We start from the raw sequence: 19,467 nt of genomic DNA, 5'->3' as shown, positions 1-19,467 counted from the left end.
AAGAAGAAATAATGGTACATATATCTCAGGGAGGGAAAGGCTTTTCTAAACATAAAGCAAAAAGAAAATCATTAAAAACATTTCAAAAGAAATATTGTTTTAAGCCTATAAAAATTAAACGTATGTATATCAAATATTACTATAAGAAAAATAAACATAATTCATGTTAGATAAAAAGTTACTATCCTCTTTATATGAAAATGTGTACAGTGATAAAAAAAATTAAACCTCAGTAGAAATAAATGAAAAAGTTATAATAACAGCTAATATTTATGGAGGACTTACAGTGTGCCAAGTGCTTTGCTAAGCACTTTAAATGTATTATTGGATTTAACTCTCATAACCCTATGACACTACTACTATCCCCATATCCTAAATGAGAAAACTGAGGCTTAGGTTGTCACTTACCTACGAATCACATAGGTGTTCACTCAGCGCTAGAACTGTGAAATCTGCCTTACCAACTCTGAAGCCTGTTTTCTTAATTATGCTTCACATCAAACCATTGAACTATAAATGGACAGAATATGTATATATTATGTAGAGAATATATAGAATATGTATATAACATATGTATGTGAATATACAAATATAAGTTAAAATTTACTAGTAATTAAAGACCATTATAATTTTGCCTATCAAATTGACGAAGATTTCTAAATGACAAAATTCAGGAGTGGGAAGGGTTCAAAACACTGGCATTCATTCTATCTCTGATGGGTATGCAAACTGAAAGTACCTTTCTGGAGGATGATTGGAAATATTTAACAAAAGCCTGGGGAAATATTCACATCCTTTGTGTCAGACATGCTCTGCCTCCAGCAGATCCACTCTTCACCCTGGAAGACTGACCCAGTGGATTACATCAACAGGCTATGCCTTGCCTCCTGACCTGATGCCTGGGCAGAGGAAGGAAGAATGACAGGGACCCCAGCAGAAGATGGGAAGAGAGGGAGGTTGGGTATTTATTCTCTTGGTTCCTTCCCTGTTGCGCCACCTATTCCCCACCACTCTCTATCCTTGCAGATTCCTTTTATCCTTCCCTTCCTCTGTCTCCTTGGGTGTAGGCCATTGATTGCTCTGCTGCCACTGGCCCCTGCCCACACCTTTGTAAATTCACTGCTCCATAAATAAACCCTCCTTAAATTATCTTGGTTTGATTGTGTCTTCTGTTTCTGGGTGGCATGCTGACTGACAATTTTATTTTAGAAATTTATCTAAGGAAACAATCAGAAAAGTACAAAAACATAAGAAGATATCTGTAGCAGCAATTAAAACTGAAAACAACCTAAATATTCAACAATAGAGAACTGGTTTCATACATATGATTATCCATATGATGAAATGCTATGTAGTCATTAAAAGTTAGGTTATAAAAGAATAATCATGTGGAAATGATTATGAAATATTTTGAGTGAAGACATTATGTCCCCTGATTCCAATTTTGCATATAAAAGTGACTAGAAAGATGTATCCCAAACTAGTCATAGTAATTATCTTTTAGTTGTGAGATTATGGGAGGATTTTACTCTCTTATTTGTACTGTTTTTGTATTTTTCATATTTTCTACAATTTTTATATATTGTTTTTGTAATTAGAGAATATAAATCCAAAACATTATATATCTTAAAAATAAAAATTAGGGCTAAATCTTGTAACACCCTGTTCCCATGTGCAAGTGTGCATATACTTACAATTTGACAGTCCAACATTTCAAAATGGGTTCCTGCTGGCCAAGGACATGTGCACAGCTGCTGTAGCTGGAAGCATGACGAGCTCTGCCATATCTATAATCAGCCATGGTACATACATGCCTGCTGAGCCCAGGCCCCACATGTCCATCAGCCATGCTCTATAAACCCAGAAACCAGCTCTGGTGCATGACTGAAGGCAGAGCAGTTAGAACACCTTGATGCGGCTAGAGAGACCTAAGGAGGAGCAAGAGATGTGCTGACCTCTGGAAATCTTCAACAGAGACAATATAGTACAATAGGAGAAAACAAACAAATGAACAAAACTCTAGACCTTGAATATACCTTGGTCTGAATCATGACTGAACATCTGCATAGTTTTAGGACCTTAAGGATGCTTTTAACCTTTCTAAGGCTCAGTTTTCTCATGTGTAAAATGGAGATAATATTATGAGCAGAGAATACAGGCTCACTAAACAGCAGTCAGTATTAAAGAGAAAAGGGCCTTCTGAGCCAATAGGTCACTCAGAATCCCAGAGACATGGCTCTGATGCACAGGAAAAACTGGTATGGAGAGAGAAAAGATGTGATTTGAGCAATAAAATGGTCATTTGGCACTTTGCCAAGACTGCCTCACACCCAGCTACAATAAGTACATACTCTTAGGTAAGAAGAGCTACCTGCAGTGGGTCCCAAGTCCAGACTAGAATCATTCAGCTCCTCCTCCTCTTCCCAGAAGTACTGTGGTGGCTGCAGAATGCGGGACTCTTCACTCTCTTCACTGGGGAAGCCCGAGCCAGGGGCTCCAAGTCCCATGGCCTCACTGGGGTCCTCTGAGTCCAGTGGCTCCAGGCCAGTGGGCAGAAGAAGGTCTAGCAGAGAGGTGGAAGTGAGGCCCTCTGAGCCAGGCTCATCAGATCCAGTTGCACACATGCCCAGGGACACTCCTGCACAAACACAAAAGCCAGATGATTATAAAAGGCTAGAGAGGACAGGCTGGCATGGGGCTAAGATATGTCTCTACAACAAAGAACCCAGGGTGGGAGTGGGATTTTGGGGGACACTCCTAACTCCCAGGGGCTTCAAGGGAATTCTGAGGTACTAGCCTCATTTAAAAAGAGCCAAAATGTTTAGCCCTCCCTGTGGCCAAGACAAAGGGAAGACAGAGGGAGACAGGTAGGAGAGAATGAGAAATCAACTGAACTCAGCATCCACTGGGCATCTATCTGCTCACTCGGAAATGGAGACCAAGTACCCATTCTTTGCCACAGCTGTGCTAGGTGCTGGGGGCACAAATGCAGCCAAGAAGGGGCCCCTGCTTTTAAGTACCTTGTGTGGACATTGTTTCCCAGGCAGCAATCCTAGGCTGAAAATTTTCCAAAACTGCATTAAGAGAGAGATTTGTATTTCAGCAATATGGGATCCTGAACACAGTCTTTAAAAACCATGTGAGGTCACACATTGAACTCATTTAAGGTTGGTAATGACATGTTTTGAATCTCAGATCTTTCCTAATTTACAAAACAAACAGACAAAAACAATAAATTAAAGGACATCTTTGTTACAAAATAAACAAACAAACAAAAAAAATTAAAGGGCATCTTTGTTCTCCTCTCTCTCACTCCCATTCACTAATAGGAATTCAACTATATTTGCCAGTTTCACAACTTAATTACTAACTTAATTATATATGAATATTACTAACTTGCTATGTGTCTTCCAGAAGCTGCTTAAAACCTCTAGGTCTCTCAGTCTCCTCATCTGAAAAAAGAGCAAGTTAGATGAAATGACCTCTAAATTTTCTTTTCCAAGACTAACATTCAGTGATGCAAGAAAGAGAGAATTTCAGGAGTTATTTCCTGTTCTGCCCCTGTTATACACTGTACCTGGTTTGACAATAGTTCATAAGTGATGCTAATAATAAAACTAAGAGCCAACATTATTGGTGCTGTGTGCTAAATGCTTTGCAAGCATTATCTGAGTTTTAATCTTTGCAACTACCTTATGAAATAGTAAGCTGTTAAGTTTGGTATGTGCCAGCAGTGACGGCCACTGAAGAAAACAAGAACATTCCAGACTCAGAAATGAGTTCTATCAGAACTAGAGTGAGCATCCTGAATATGACAAAGTCTGTGTGTGCTATGCACAGTCAGACAACCCAGGACTATAAATTACATCTAGTCATAAGGACAGCACTCCATCATAGAGTGAAAGGGGCGTAACAAAGTAAAAAATGTGCAGATGAGGATAAACAGGTCTTGAAATCAGGCACAGAAGGATGTTCTGGTAGAGAGAACTAGGTGCCGGGAAAGCAGGTTTGTATTCTGGCTTCCCTAGCTGAGTGACTGGGTAGCTAGTTCACTACCAGCAGCCTTAGTTTCCTTGTCAGTAAAGCAAGGACAATAACTCCACCAGCTCTCACAGATGCGGGGGCATCAAATGAGGTAAATTCCACACAGTGTGTGTAAACTGCGCTACAAAGAGCAGATTGTAGTCTACAAATGTAAGTTTTATTGTCCTATAAAAAGAACAGAGAACTGGGACATTCTTGACCAGGAAAAGACAATGGTCAGTATCTTCAAATATATTAAAATAAAAGGCTGATGTGAACAATAAAGATCAGTTATTCTATGTGCCTTCAGAGGAAAAACTAGGACTAATGGATGGAAAAATGGGACAGCATCAGAGCCCCCAAGAGCCTTTAAGCAGAAGGTGGCAATGCTTCTGATCACCTTCACCCACCCACCTAACTCTTCCCCCTGTTCCCAGCTCAGCTTCCGAGAAGTATTCTCTGGCCAGTCCTAGTCTAGGCAAGGTACCACTCCTGTGACCACAGCCTTCTGAACAAATTACTTTCTTCAATGAACTCTAACAAACCATCTTCCAGACTCTCTCACTAAATAGTAATGCCACAGCCAGCATGTCCTGTGTCAGATTCAACCTTGTCATCTAAATACCTTGCTAGTCTCTGAAATGTAATATGGGGTCAATAGATGTTTGAATAAATGAATAAATAACCTTCTTGTTTTACAGATGAAATAACTGAGGCCTCAAGAGATTAAGGTCAAATAGCTAGTTAACAGGAGAGCTGTAATTAGGTTTTGCACATGCTCCACAAAGGAAACTGGAAAGCTATTACTTACTAGGCGGGGCACCCTTCTTCCAAAGTATATGTACAAGAAGAGAATAATCAAGATAGCATAAACACTTCACAGGATTTAAGGAGCAAGGAAAGAGGTAATGTATATTTGATCTTCAGTGGTTTTGCAGGGCTGAAGCTGAAAGCTGAAAGACATTCCTTTCTTTCTAGCACTCTGCTCAGGGTCCCCATGGCAAATTCAAACCATATGGTGGCTTAGAGTACAGGAATTTCTCCTCTTACAAAAGACCTCGAGTCAGTAAAGTGGCTCCCTATATTTTCACCAAGAATCTCCTTCACTTACATTCCGTGTGAACCCTATGTTTGGAAACATATCACCTATAAACTGTACGCATTTAATAGTTACTTTCTCATTTTTAAAAAGTTAAGTCATGTAATAATATGTCCATCAGATACAATACCAATTAGAATCGAACTTTGGTTTTAATTAGGCTGCAGTGTCTTACTGGAGGTAAAATTTGCATTAGACTTTCAGTTACTCAGAAGATTATGGTCATCCTGAGCTCCTATTCTGTGTCACGTATTACTCCAGGCCCTCTCTGGTGATACAAAGATGAGCACGAGGCAGCCTCTGCCCTGGAGGAAATGATCATTATTTGGAAAATGTAATCTAAGTTTTATATAAGATACTAGCTGACATAACAGCCCTACTCTAGAGAGGTGATGTCCCTAAGGTGTGGGAATCAAATACAAGAAGCTAATCTGAAAAAAACGCATGTAGTTTAGGAAGTAAAAAAATTCAACTGATGAGAAATATTTGTGGTAATTAACAAAAATTTTACTGGTTCCAAGGGCACCTGAGCAGCCAATCTTTGAAAGGGCCATGAGGTAAAGATCTTTATCTACATATACTAGTCTGTAGCAGGTATATTGGGAACGACATTACTTCAGCCTTTTTAGAAAACTGCAAACAATTTTAATTCTAGGAATTTTACCCTCTACGAACCACTGAGGATCAAATATACATTACCTCTTCAGAACCTAAGAACTGTCTCTCTCAGAGTTGAACTACAGTGTGGTGACGGAGAAGTCACCACCATCTAGGCCTTGGTCAGGCTCCCCAGAACAGCTTGGACTGTGAGAAAACTGTATCTGCCCTCCTGAGGAAAGTCTGACCACCAGTATTGTTGATTTCCCACCTTTGGGGATAAAATACTTTTTAGTCCATGAAGGTCTTTGTGAAGAGGACTGTAGTCTGATGAATTCACTGGGTCTGTTCCTTACCATTTCCATGACTTCAGTGATTCCTCCATTCTCTGAACCTCTCTCCTCCACCTGTCAAGCGGAGAAGACAGTTTCTCTACACCTTTTCTCCCCCTCCTTCCTTGTCTTCCTTTCCCAACGATCGGATAAGGATTAACGGAGATTTTGATAACTTTGCTGAAAAGCTGTGCATGAAAACAGGAATCTGGTTTTTTGTTCTTTCTCCAGTAAGTGGTTCTATGATCTGCAAGTTATTTTGCCCTCTGATGATTATTTTTTCTTTTTATGGATCTTGATATTTTCATGAGCCTTGACAATGGGTAATTATTTAGGTAATTACGAGAGGTTACTTATTTTCAAACTTGCCCACCAAAATAGCAGCTGAGGCCTAACCATTCTGTGTATAATTACTTGTACACTTAATAACTAATCTGCCTTAATTGAGACCCCATCTGATTTAAAATTTCAGAATAAACTTTTTGTAATTGATTTTTTTCCCCTCTAAACCTATAATCTTCTGTTATTTATCATTCCCAGCAGAGAGAGCAAGAAGAAAAGAAGGGACATGAAAAGTATTCTGGATTCGGCCTCAGAGAAGTGAAATCTGACTGAAACACACTGAGAAAAAGAGCAAATGAAGTAAGCTTGTATCTTAGGGGATGAAGAAACAAGTCTTTAGTAATACCATGTTTTATCTCCTTGGGGCTCCTGATCCAAACTTCCTTTTCTGATTTTGACCATCAATTCCACACCACTCTCCCTCTAATCAGCAGCTCTGAAGTCCAGATCTCTCTAAGCCCTTGCCAGACACCAATACGGGAGCTGCCTAGCAGCATCTGTCACACAACCCCCACACCCTTGTGTGTCAGCTACAGAAATTGTCTAGCACTGTCACCTGACCACACTCACATTTATACCCATGTATGTGTCTGTACATGTCAGAGAAACAATGCTGAAGGGTCTTTGTAGGCTTTCCACACAAAAGTATGTAAGTAAGAGACATACTGCTAGACATGCACGTGTCGCCCATGCATGGGGGTAATAATATGTGATGAAAGATGTATATGGGAGGGAGGACGAGGAAGAAAGAATAGAAGGGAGAAAAGCTGCTGGCAGTAATCCATGGCTAGCCATATAGGGTACAGGCAGTTACAGCTGTGCATGGACCCTGACACACTTTGCTGGGTGGTTCTGGTGTGGCTCACACAAGAAAAGTAATCAATATTTAATCTATTTGTTGAATCTTACCTTTTTCAAAGAGGTTTTAAAGTATGCAAAGCTAGAGGGAGGTGTGTGTGTGTGTCTGAGAAAAACACTCATGCATGTTACTTCTGTGCATACCACTCATCTCCTTACCCATCCTTGACTGACAGTGGAGAAAAAGTACCCCAGCTAAACTAAGCCTTCCTGGGATATGCTCAGCAGTGGCCCCTTTCCCCTCCCATTTTCCTTTGGATTCTGACACTATGAGCCATGGCAATGGGCCATCTCATTGCCACCATCCAGCAAAGACTCCATGGTAAGAGACCCTTCATAAGTCTCTCCTTCACTGCCACCACACAATGTCCCCATGCCTTTGTGGGTTAACTCCATGGGAAGTGCCTGCTAACCAATGTCCCATGCACACTTCTACTGGAAGTGTGTTCACTGGAAGTGGAATCACTCCAGCTACCTGATAATGGAGCATACACACACACACACGCACACACCTGTACACACAAACTCACTCTCCACCAACACCAATTACCAGTCACATCTCAATATATGTACTCTCCCCGTCACTCTGTCAGCCACATGGAGAGGCTGTAGCCATGTCCTGATTTGACCCACCCTTGTAAACAGCCCTTCTCCCTACCCCCATTCTGTGGTGGTGGCCTGTGTCATAGGCTATCACATACCTGTGCCCAACCCCCCATGCACACACCTAAATTCCAAGTCTGCCACTCAGAAGCCGTTCACAGGCTGTGTCTCTCTCACAGGCATATTCATTTCACACCTGCTCCCCATCCCCAACCTATCATCACCCATACCAGTTCCCTTGAGTAGCTGCCGGATGGAAACCCATCTCGGACGCTCTTTCACATATCCCTTCTGTCAGCTGAGCAGGGGCTGGCTATTCAGCAGTGTCATTGTCACAGAGACCTTCCCAGGGCTGTCATATGTTTTTTGTCAGCTCCTAATAAAGTTGCCCAGCACGGCCTAGGACATGCATTCACAATGACACACCCCTTCTCCTGTCCAGTGACACCACACATGTAAACACACTCCCCCACTGTTGCAGGCTCTTTGGCAGTTCCTGCTAGCAGCCACAGACGCCCCCGCCCCACGCTCGCTGTAGCGGCTCCAAAGGACCCTTAAATGCTGTCTCCCAACCCTGTGTGGCTGTCACGGAGGCTAGCGGGCGGGTTCATCCTCCTCTCAGCCAGGATCTGTTCGCCTCGGCGCCCCTCGTGCAGCGCCGCAGAGAGCGTGTTGAGGCGCAGGGCCACACTCCCAGTGCATGTGTGTGTGTGTGTGCGCGCGCACGCGCGTGCTTCTGTGTATCTCACGCGTGGAACCGCTCACACCGCAGGCACACGCAGTGGCCCCACGCCCCCCACTGCCTGCGACTGCTTATGTAGCGGACGGACCGCGCCGCAGCCCAGGCGGACCGCGCTGCGGCCCCGCACGGATCCTTTGTTGGAAGCCGGGAGCTGTCCAGCACTGCGGCCCGCCACACGCCCCCCGGGCCCCGCCGCCGCCCGCCCGCCGGCGCGTACTCACCCCAGGCCAGCAACAGCAGCAGCGGCGGCAATCTGGCAGCTCGCAACAGCCGACCCATGGTTTCGCCGTCGCCGCCCGCAACCGCAGCGGCGCGGCGCCTGGGCCAGCGACAGGGACCGCTCTGGCGCCGGCGGAGGCGGCGGAGGCGGCGGCGCGCGCCCGCCCCATTGGCCCTCATAGCCGTCACTTACCCCCGGCCCCGCCCTGCCGCGTGCCGCGGGCGCGCCCCCGCGGAGGCGAGGCGGGCGCGCGGGTGGCCGCCCCTTCGTCTTCTCAGGAGCCCGGCCGACCAATGAGCGCCATGAAGGCCTGGAGGGGCGGGGCCGCGACCCCGAGGCCGGGAGTCGGCGGGCCTCGCACCTTGCTCCTTGGACCAGCAGCGGAAGTGAGTCCCCGGAGCCACTCAGTGACTCATCCGCTAGAAACATTTCCTGCGCGCCCAGGAGGCAAAGAGTGGTCACCTGCATCAAATGAGACTCAGAGGACAGTGGAGCGGCCACCGACACTAATGATGTGGTGTTGCTAATCACACATTACGAGGTTGAACAAAGGCTCCAGGATTCTCAGGGGCACTTGGGCGCCTGAGCCATGAAGGCGAGGTAAGAGAAAGACAAAGCAAAGGCCCTGGGCCAGGAAGGAACAAAGAACCGGACTTGGAGCTGGTCTAGTGCACATCCTTACTTCAAATAGGCTCTGAGAGCTTGAGTGAACCTCTTCGCACCTCTAGGCTTCAGTTGCCTTAGCTGTTAAGTGTGGGCTTTGGATTATTAGTACAGTGTTTCTTAACTTTTGTTAAGTGTTTTGTCCCTTTTGGCAACTAAAGTTCATTCAATCACCACGGTAGTGAACAAAATAGTTACACCCACACTCATAGTTTAGTCTAGTTGAGAAGACAAAGAAAAATCAATGTCTCACATCTGATCCCATAATTACAACTGTAGTGAGGTTTGTCAAGAAGTACAAGGGGCAATAAGACAGTATAGAAGGGAAGCTTTACACTTGCCTTCCTGAAGAAAAATTTAAACACGCCCGAAAGGATAAATGCATAGGAGGTTGGGAGAGAACCTTTATAATGGGAGAGAACATTATAGGCAGGGAGAAAAGGTATCAGCAATTCCTGAGTTTGAAAGGAGCTCAGCCTCTTTAAGGAACAGAAAAAAGTCCCAACTCTTCTGGAATTACTACAGTCTGAATATCTCCAGCAGTTATAATTTTGTGGAATTTTATTCTCTATATAGTCTATTCAGAAAACATTTCCTTAAATTATTATATTGAATCATTTTTTTTTTCAAATGATATCCTTACCCCTATATACATAGGTATATCACTGGGCATTGTAGAGGATCTCAGAGGACACTTCCAGGACTAAATACTTAGGGGAAATAGGAGTTGGGATGGAGGATGATAGGGCAGAAATGGGTCCCAGGCAAAGTAAATAACATGAGCACGATGTAGTACAGTGTGATAGTACATGCGATATCAAATTTAGGAAATGATGAGTTTCATGATGAGGATGGAGCAGAAGACAAGATTAAAAAGATAGATGACTTAACTAGCTAAATACATTACTGAATTTTTGGTTAATCCATACTAAGTAGTAGGCCTTTATATTATAAATGAGGCAGTGAAACACAAGGAGAAGTGACAAGTCTAAGAACACAGTGAAAAGCAGTACATAACATTAGAATGTTTAGGTAAAGATGTTCTGATTTAATTCATAGAACTACATGATTTCATTTAACTGGTGGTCACTTTAAACTCTACAGCCCATTTTATTTGATAGACATTGTGGGTTCTAATAAGGTAGGTGAAAAGCTGGTAGTAAAGGATCTTGAAGGTCATGATGAGAAGTTTGGACTTTATATTCAAAAAATTAATTTCTTATACAGGAATCATGGCATGGTTAGGTCTGTATTTTAGACAGACGATTCTGAGGGGGAAAGGGAGGAAGGACTAGAGATGGAAGAAGAAAGAGCAAAGTGGCCAGTGGAGAGATTGCTGCAGGAGTCCTAGTGGCAGATAATGGAAGTCTGACCGAGGGTTAGCACAACAGATTTGAGAAGATGCCTCAGAGGCAGCACTAATATGATTCAAAGAATGACTAAATTTAGTATTGTTGCCTATGGTTTTTGCTGCTATTCTCTATGCAAGTATAAATTAGACAAGATCTATTTTATAATGGTTCACACAAAAAGCCCAGAGTAATGAATACAAAGTATAAAGCAATTGTGGACTTAAAATGAGTAAGTACAGTGTCCAGAACAAGGAAGTTAATAGTCCTACTATTTTGAACTGTTTGTACTTCATCAATATTATGCTTTTATAGTAACCTTTTTTTTAAATGAAAGACTAAGTAACAGGAAGAATCCAGTAAGATATAAAAAACAACTGTTAAAGCTGAGAGAATCTGGCTTGAAAAAGAGGAAACTAGGGTGCATCTAGCCCCATCACTTATCTCTGTCTTTCCTCTGTTACAATGAAGGAAGCATCCCTTCTTTATCCTAGGCCAGTTTCTTCCGCTTGGGCACATCACTGCATTATTTGTCTCCTTTTCAGGGACTCATTTTGGGTGTCTCTTTTCTGACAGTGTCATTTTCTCACTCTTCTGGATCACGATCATTAAGTATGAACATGACCCAGAATCTCTCACCTTAAAAAAAAAAAATGGGAGAAATGAGATCATGCTACTGGTACACTAAGCACAGTGCCTGCTTTCCTCTCCTGCTCTTGACCTTAGAAATTATAGGAAAGATACACACACACACACACACACACACACACACACACACACACACACACACCTAAGTCCAATGCAGCCCTGGAAAACAAGACGAGATCAACTGGTGGGTCTAAAATGGTGAGGAATCACTTGAAAAATAAAAAGCAAATGAGTTTTAACTGACAGAGAAAACCACAGTGCAAAATGCATGCCCTTCTAAATAACTCTTAGGTTAAAGAGTAAATCACAATATAAATTTTAAGTCTTTTTAGAAATTGATTACAATGTGAGAACATTGTATATCAAAATCATGGGATGAAGTCAACAATTCACAGAGGATATTTTATAGCCACAAATATATTTATTAGGGAAAAAAAGACAAAGTAAATTAACCAAATATTCAATTTAAAAAGCTTTAAAACACACACACAAATCAATCAATTTCTATTGCTCTTAAAATAACAACAAAGCCTAGTAGAACTAATTGCTAAAAGTCTGTTATTTAAAAAAGTGAATAAAGCAGTCAAAACTTCACAAACAAGATAAAAAAGAGAAGACATAAGTAAATACCATTAGGAATTTTTTTAAAAACTACAAAATAAGATTTTTAAATTATAAGCAATACTTAACATATAATTTATTAATACATTTTAAAATCTAATTGAAATGAATACTTTTAAAGAAAACACAAAATACTGAAATTGATGCAAGTAGTACAAAAGCTATACAAACCAATAAGTGGGGAAAATTTAAAAAAAAAAAACCGTAAAAAAATCTATCCTTAAAAAGATATAAGGCACATTTAGAATGAGTGTATTCTATCAAAACTTGAACATAAAAACTCTCCCAGAGCAAAGTTAGAAAGCTTTTCAATTTACTTTATGAGGCTAATATAACCCTGATGTAATAAATTAATAAATAACCCAAGAAACAATAACAAAAAACTAAAAATAATACAAATAGAAAAAACCCTAAATCAATCTTACTAAACACAGATACAACTTTTATAAAGAAAATATAAGCAGGTTGATTGCAGCAACGTGTTAAAAATATTGATATATTCTGATTAAGTAAGACTTATCTTAGGGATTCAAGATTGGTTCAGTATTAGAAAAAGCCACTAATTTAATTCTCTGAGTTAAGAGAGTCAATAAAATAAAAACTTTAGTAAGAGATGTCCATCCCCAACCAAAGACATGCAATGAAACTTAGCATCTACTCCTGCTAAAAGGAACAAAATAAACTTTAGAAACAAACAAGATATAGAAGGAAACTTAATTCAATGGAGGATATCTCCCACAAACCTACAGTTAATGAAGTATTAGAAGCATTCCCATTCAACTGAGGGACAAGAAAGGATCATCATTACCACCATAAAAACTGAATATTTTGTACAAGGCAATGCAATAAGGCATGATAAAGGAAATAGATTTAAAATATTTGGGGAAACTTGGTAAAACTAATTATTTGGAAGTGTACCTAGAAAATTCCAGGCAATCAATTGACAGACTAATTGAAAACTAATGAGTTCAGTGAGATTGCTGGATACAAGATAACATACAGAAATCAATAACTTTTCTATGTATCATCAATAAGCAATTAGGAAATATAGTAGGAGAAAAACTCCCATTCACAACAACTATCGAAGCCATGAATAAACCAAACTAGATGTATAAAATCTAAATGAAGAAAACTCAAAGGTTGATATAAGAAAAAAGAGGAAAATGTATCTTGTCCCTGGATAGGAACTTTTAATATTGTAAAGGTGTCCATTTTTCCCAGGTAATCAACTAATTCAATGTAATACCAATAAAACTCCTAGTAGAATGTTTTTGGGATTTACAAGATGATTATAAAATTCATCTAGAAGAGAAAATGTTCAAGAAGAGCCAAAGACATTTTCATCACAGTAAAAAATACACAGAAATTAAAATTATATGGTAATGAATCTGGAATAGATGCATAAATTAATGAAATAAAAGAGATCAGAAACACACTCCCATACACATGGAAATTTATGATAAAGGAAGCTTTTCAAAGTAGTTGGGAATGACTACTCAATAAATAATGTTGTGTTAATTATATTTGAAAATATAAATTGAGTTTCATACTTTACATCATTATGCTGGTTAGACTGAAGAACTAAATGTAATAATTTTTAAAGCTACTTTAAATAATTAGAAGTATTTAAATATAGGAAATATATCACCCAAACACAAAAGGCATAAAGGAAATTATTGATATATACAACTGTATAAAAATGAACACCAAACGTCTAAAGAAGAGTCAATACGAAATTCTTCACAAATTCTTCCCCAAAAAGTAGAAGAGCAGAAAATGCTTCTTAACTCATTATATGAGGCCAGTATTACCCTGATACCAAAACCAGATATAGATGTTAAAGAGAGAGAGAGAGAGAGAGAGAGAGAGAGAGAGAGAGAGAGAGAGAGAGAGAGAGAGAGAGAGGACACGAGAGAAACGACTATGGACCATTGTCTCCTGTGAATGTAAATGCAAAGTGTTCAACAAAATACTAGCAAACCAAATCTAGCAACATACAAAAGTAGTTTTATACCATGACCAAGTAAAATGTATTCCAAGGATGCAAGGCTAATTTAACATCTGAAAAACAATGAATGTAAGACACCATAGCAACAGAATAAAGGCTAAAGCCCACATGATTATCTCTATAGATGCAGAATAAGCATTTGACACAATTCAACACCCCCTAATGATGAAAACACTCAAGAAAACATGAATAGAAGGGAACCTTTCAAAACCTGATAAAGATCATCTACAAAAACCCTACACCTAAGGTCATGCTTAATGGTAAAAGACTGAAAGCTTTCCCTGAGGATCAGGAACAAGACAAGGATGTCCACTCTTGCTACTTCTATTTAATATTGTAGTAGAGGTTCTAGCCAAACAATTAGGCAAGAAAATGAAAAGGAAAAAAAAAAAGTCATCCAGATTGAAGAGAAAGAAGTAAAACTATCTCTATTTGCAGATGATGTGGTCTTGTATATAGAAAATCCTAAGGATTCATTCACTAAAAACTATTAGAACTAATAAATGAGTTCAACAAGATTGCAGGATATAAAGTCTATATGAAAATATCAAACGTATTTCTATACACTTGTGTGGTAGGCAGAATCCTAGCATCTCAAAGATGTCCCTGTTCTAATCTCCAAAACCTGTGAATACATAACCTCGCATGACAAGCAAGAACTTTGCAAATGTGATTAATTTAAGGATGTGAGATGGGAGATAATCCTGGATTATCCAGATTGGCCCAATGTAATCACAAGGGTCCTTACAACTAAAACAGGGAGGAAGGAGAGTCAGTCGGAAGAGATGTAACAATGTAAGTGGAGCTCAGAGTGATGCAATTGCTGGCTTCAAAGATGGAAGAAGGGGCCATGACCCAAGGAATACAGCCAGCCTCTAGAAGCAAGGCAGTGAATTTTTCCCTAGGGCCTCCAGAAAAGGTGCAGTTCTGCTAACACCTTGATTTTAGCTAAGTGAAATCCATTTCAGACTTCTGACATCCAAAACTATAAGTAAATAAATTTATGTTATTTTAACCCACTGAATTTGTAGTAATTTGTTATAGCAGCAATACAAAACTGATACAAGCTGCAATGAAATTAAGAAAACAATTCCATTTACAATACCATCAAGAAGTATAAAACTTAGGAACGAATCTAATAAAATAAGTATAAAGGTTATTCTGCAAACTATGAATGTTGTTGAAAGATATTAAGGCAGACCTAAATAAGCGGAAAGACATTCCATTTTCATGGATCATAAGACTTAAAATTGTTTAAATAGCAACCCCCAAATTGATTTATAGATTCAGTGCAATCCTCATCAAAATTCCTTCTGACTTCTTTGCAGAAACTGACAAGCTGATTTTAAAATTCATATGTAAATTCAAGGGATCCAGAATAGCTGGAACAATCCTGAGAAAGAAAAATGAAGTTGGCCTTGGCACAAGAATAGACATACTTTTGGAATAAAATTTAGAGTTTAGAAACAAACCCTCACATTTATGGTCGATTTTTGACAAGTGTGCCAAGGCAATACAATGGAATCAATAATCTCTTCAACAAATAGGGCCGGGACAACTGGTTATTCGTATGCAAGAGAATAAAGTTGAACCCCTATCTCACACTATGAAAGTAATGCCGAATAGATCAAATGCCTAAATGTAAAAGCTAAAACTATAAAACTATTAGAGGAAAACACAGGATAGGGGGATCTCTTCATGACCTTGGATCAGACAATGTTTTCTGAGATGATACTAAAAGCACAAGGGACAAAAGAAGAGATACATAAATTGGAGATCAAGAAAATCAAAAACTGTCATGCTTCATAGTGTTTACTAGAGTGAACCGGTACTCAGTAGTTGCCAGCCAAAACAACTCCTAGATGATTTTATGACAAGGAACAAACTTTATTGTGAGCTAGCAAGTAAGGGCACATTCCAAGTGGCATGTTCCTGAACAAAAGATTGTATTCCTCTTTATTCAGGAAAATCATGCATAAACATCAAGGTGAACTTCATCATCACATGTATATGTGGGGACATTCCTGTGCATGTTCAGTTAGAAATCATGCCTATACATACATTGCATGTTCAAAAATGGTGGAGAATCTTCACCCCTGAGAGGAGATTTTAGTATTATAATGAGGGTATAATGAGAAAAGTTCATGAACTGGTTACTAGAGGGTCTTCTACGCCACTCAATCCAGACTCAGGCAGTTTCAGCTGGATCAACCCCTTGGTCCTGCAAAATATCCTGGGCTTGTACCTGAAAAACAACTTTGGTAATCATCCATCCATGTCAGGGATGGCGTAGGCATGGAAGGAAGTTTAATCAAGTCTCAGCCTTCTTCTTAAACTCTTAGCAAAGTATAGATATGGTTACATAAACCTTATAAAATCTAGAAAAATCTAAGAGGGTTTACAGGTTAATCTAAACAAAGTTATGAATTCTAAATAAAAGTCTATGCTATGCTATCTAGTAGGATATATAGTAAATATGCATATATACATATATATATACATATATACATATATATATACACATATACATATATATACATATATATGTATATATATATATATCATAGATGAGAGAGAGAGAGATCCTAACCTGTATATATAGGTTATAAAGGAGGGACACCACCAAGGAAGTGAAGACAATCCACAGAATGGGAAATAATGTTTGGAAACCATAAATCTGATAAAAGACTTGTGTCTACAATATATAAAGAATTATTTAACTCAATAATAAAAAGACAACACGATTAATAAATGGGCAAAGATCTGGATAGTTCTTCAAAGAAGATACACATATGGCCAATAGGCAAATGAAAAGATGCTTAACCTTATTAGCCATCAAAGAAATGCAAATCAAAATCACAGTGAGAAACCACTTTACATATATACTAAGATGGCTAAAATCAAAAAGAAAAATAACAGCATTATACAGGGTCTGAAGAAATCAGAACCCTCATTGCACTGATGATGGGAATGCAAAAATGGTACAGCTGCTTTGGAAAGCAGCTCCTCAAAAGATTCAACACAGAGTTGCCATATAACCCAGCAATTCCACTTCTAGGTACATATCCAAGAGAATAAAGAACACGTCCACAAAAAAACTTGTTACAGGAATGTTCATAATAATGGCATTATTCATAATACTCAAAAGGTAGAAGGAGCCTAAAACTGTGACATATCTATGCAATGGAATGTTATTCAGCTATAAAAAGAAATTAAATACTGACACATAGTACAACATGGGCAAACCTTATAAAATATTATGCTAAGTGAAAGAAGCTCATCACAAAACATTGTCTATTGTATAATTCTATTTATATTAAACGACCAGAATAGGCAAATCTATAGAGACAGAAAGTATATTTGTGATTGCCTAGGACTAGGGGTGGGAAGGTGGAGGAAGGGGAGTGACTATTAATAGTGATGAAAATATTCTAAAATTGATTGTGAGGATGATTGTACAACTCTGACTATGCTGAAAGTATTAAATTGTACATTTAAAATTATGTGGTATGTAAATTGTAGCTCTATGAACCAGTTATTAAAAAACATAAGAATACACAAGTGTACATGTTATATTATCTTTTATATACATATACATAAACAGTATGTGGTATCATATTTTAAAATTTATGTATACAATATCACCCTTTGGCATCTTAGTTTTTTACACAAAATTATTTTTCAGATTAATCCATTAATAAGCTCTTACTGCATGAATAAAAACTTAAGTTGTTCAATCCTAAAATAAATACCAAAGGAAAGCTTTCCCTTGATCCTATCTACCTTGCCAGAAATATCCCATTTCACTACTCCCCTTCAGAAACAAACTTCTCAAGAGTTTTCACATATACAATTACTCCCTTACTTGCACTTTATTCACACTGCATTGAGACCACACTTCAAAGTCACCACCAACCTCCACGGTCCCACAAATACCGTATTTCAACTTAAGATGCACATTTAAAACAATTTTCTAACATCTCTGAATTGGAATGTCTTATGGTTGATGGCATCTAATCATTCTAAATGTTAGCATTTTTAGTCTTAGTTGCACATAAAATAATGGTGATTCTTATAATAGATGGCACTTATATTCAGTGAAACGTGGTATAGTGGACAGGTTTGTCATTTTACCCGATCTTTCAGTGACATTGGCTCAAACCGACCTCAACCTCCATTTTTTTTTTTTTCTGGCTTTCAGAAATACCCTCTCCTCCTACCCCAGGCCCATTCCTAAGTGTCCTTTGCAGTGATTACTGAAGGAGACCCAAGTGTTCAGATGGGCACTTGGGTCTCCTTCAGTGATCACTTGTCTGTGATAGCTGTCAGTGGATTACAGTTCATGCCTAATCCTTTCCTCAGCAGTTCTGTCTGCAAAGTTCACTTTTCTACTTGGATATCTAAAGTTTTTAGCCAACATGTCTGAAATGAAGCTCCTGGTTCTTCCCACTGAATCTCAATCTATTTCTCAAGCTAGAAATCTGGTCATCATACATTTTTTTCTACCACTCCTATTTTTTATTCATCACTAAATCTTGACTAATCTTCCTGCAGAATATATCTAAAATATGTCCACTTTCCCCATCACCCAAGGCCAGACCACCACCATCTCTAGGCTATACCACAGGCTTCCACTCAACTCTTCCTCTTTTCTCCCTTCAGTACAATTTACAATCAGATGGGATCACTCTATAAAATATGTTGAACCACGTTACTTTCTTGCTTACGACCCTAAGGCTGCCTACTAGTCAGATTCAAGGCTTTATTATGCATGTGTGATATTGATAAGAAATGTATATTTTGTTCATCTCTCGTTTCTTGCCAGAACACCCTTATAATTTCCTAAGAGGTAAGAGCCATAGAAGCATCTTTTGTTGTAATATTTGGGTTTTACCATGTTTTCTGAACCAGCTCTGCAAACAGCTCATGTAGTAAAGGCGGTTTTTTTACCCATGACGCCTTCAACCACAACTGAGTTTTTATATTAAGGTCTTTTGGAAAGCCCCTAAAAATGGAGCTTGGTTGCCAGGGAAAGCAATCATGTGATTGATCAGAGGGTTGGAACTTTCAGCCCTAGCCCCTGACCTCTGCGGAGAGGTTGGAGGTAGAACTTCACCCCTAATGGCCAATGATTTAGTCACCATGTCTACCTAATGAAACCTCAATAAAAAAGCCCCAACTTAAAGGTTGGAGAGTTTCCAGGTTGGTGAATAAGAACACATACATTTGTGGAGAGGGTAGTGCATCCCAAACTCCCTAGGGACAGATACTATGCTAGGGGATCTTCCAGACCTCACCCTATGTATCTCTTCATACCAAATAAATCAGTAAGTAAACTGTTTCCCTGACTTCTGTGAGCCTT

At 39.3% G+C, this 19,467-nt stretch overlaps 1 protein-coding gene across 1 annotated transcript in view; it reads right to left on the bottom strand.

Annotated features, from left to right (window-relative positions):
• Window positions 1-8,941, bottom strand: part of PODXL2 (podocalyxin like 2) — a 33,363-nt gene extending 24,422 nt beyond the window's left edge. The window contains exons 1-2 of the mRNA XM_016121970.2: window positions 8,818-8,941; window positions 2,372-2,638 (exon numbers count right to left, since the gene is read on the bottom strand). Of these exons, the coding sequence (XP_015977456.1) occupies window positions 2,372-2,638; window positions 8,818-8,875 (325 nt within the window). The 5' untranslated portion in view covers window positions 8,876-8,941. The remainder of the gene's footprint in view (window positions 1-2,371; window positions 2,639-8,817) is intronic.
• Window positions 8,942-19,467: the final 10,526 nt, after the last annotated feature.

This window comes from Rousettus aegyptiacus, unplaced genomic scaffold (assembly GCF_014176215.1).
Source record: "Rousettus aegyptiacus isolate mRouAeg1 unplaced genomic scaffold, mRouAeg1.p scaffold_m13_p_12, whole genome shotgun sequence".
NCBI classification, from domain to species: domain Eukaryota; kingdom Metazoa; phylum Chordata; class Mammalia; order Chiroptera; family Pteropodidae; genus Rousettus; species Rousettus aegyptiacus.
Note: the sequence above shows the minus strand (reverse complement) of the source record. Positions and strands in the feature narration are given on the sequence as shown.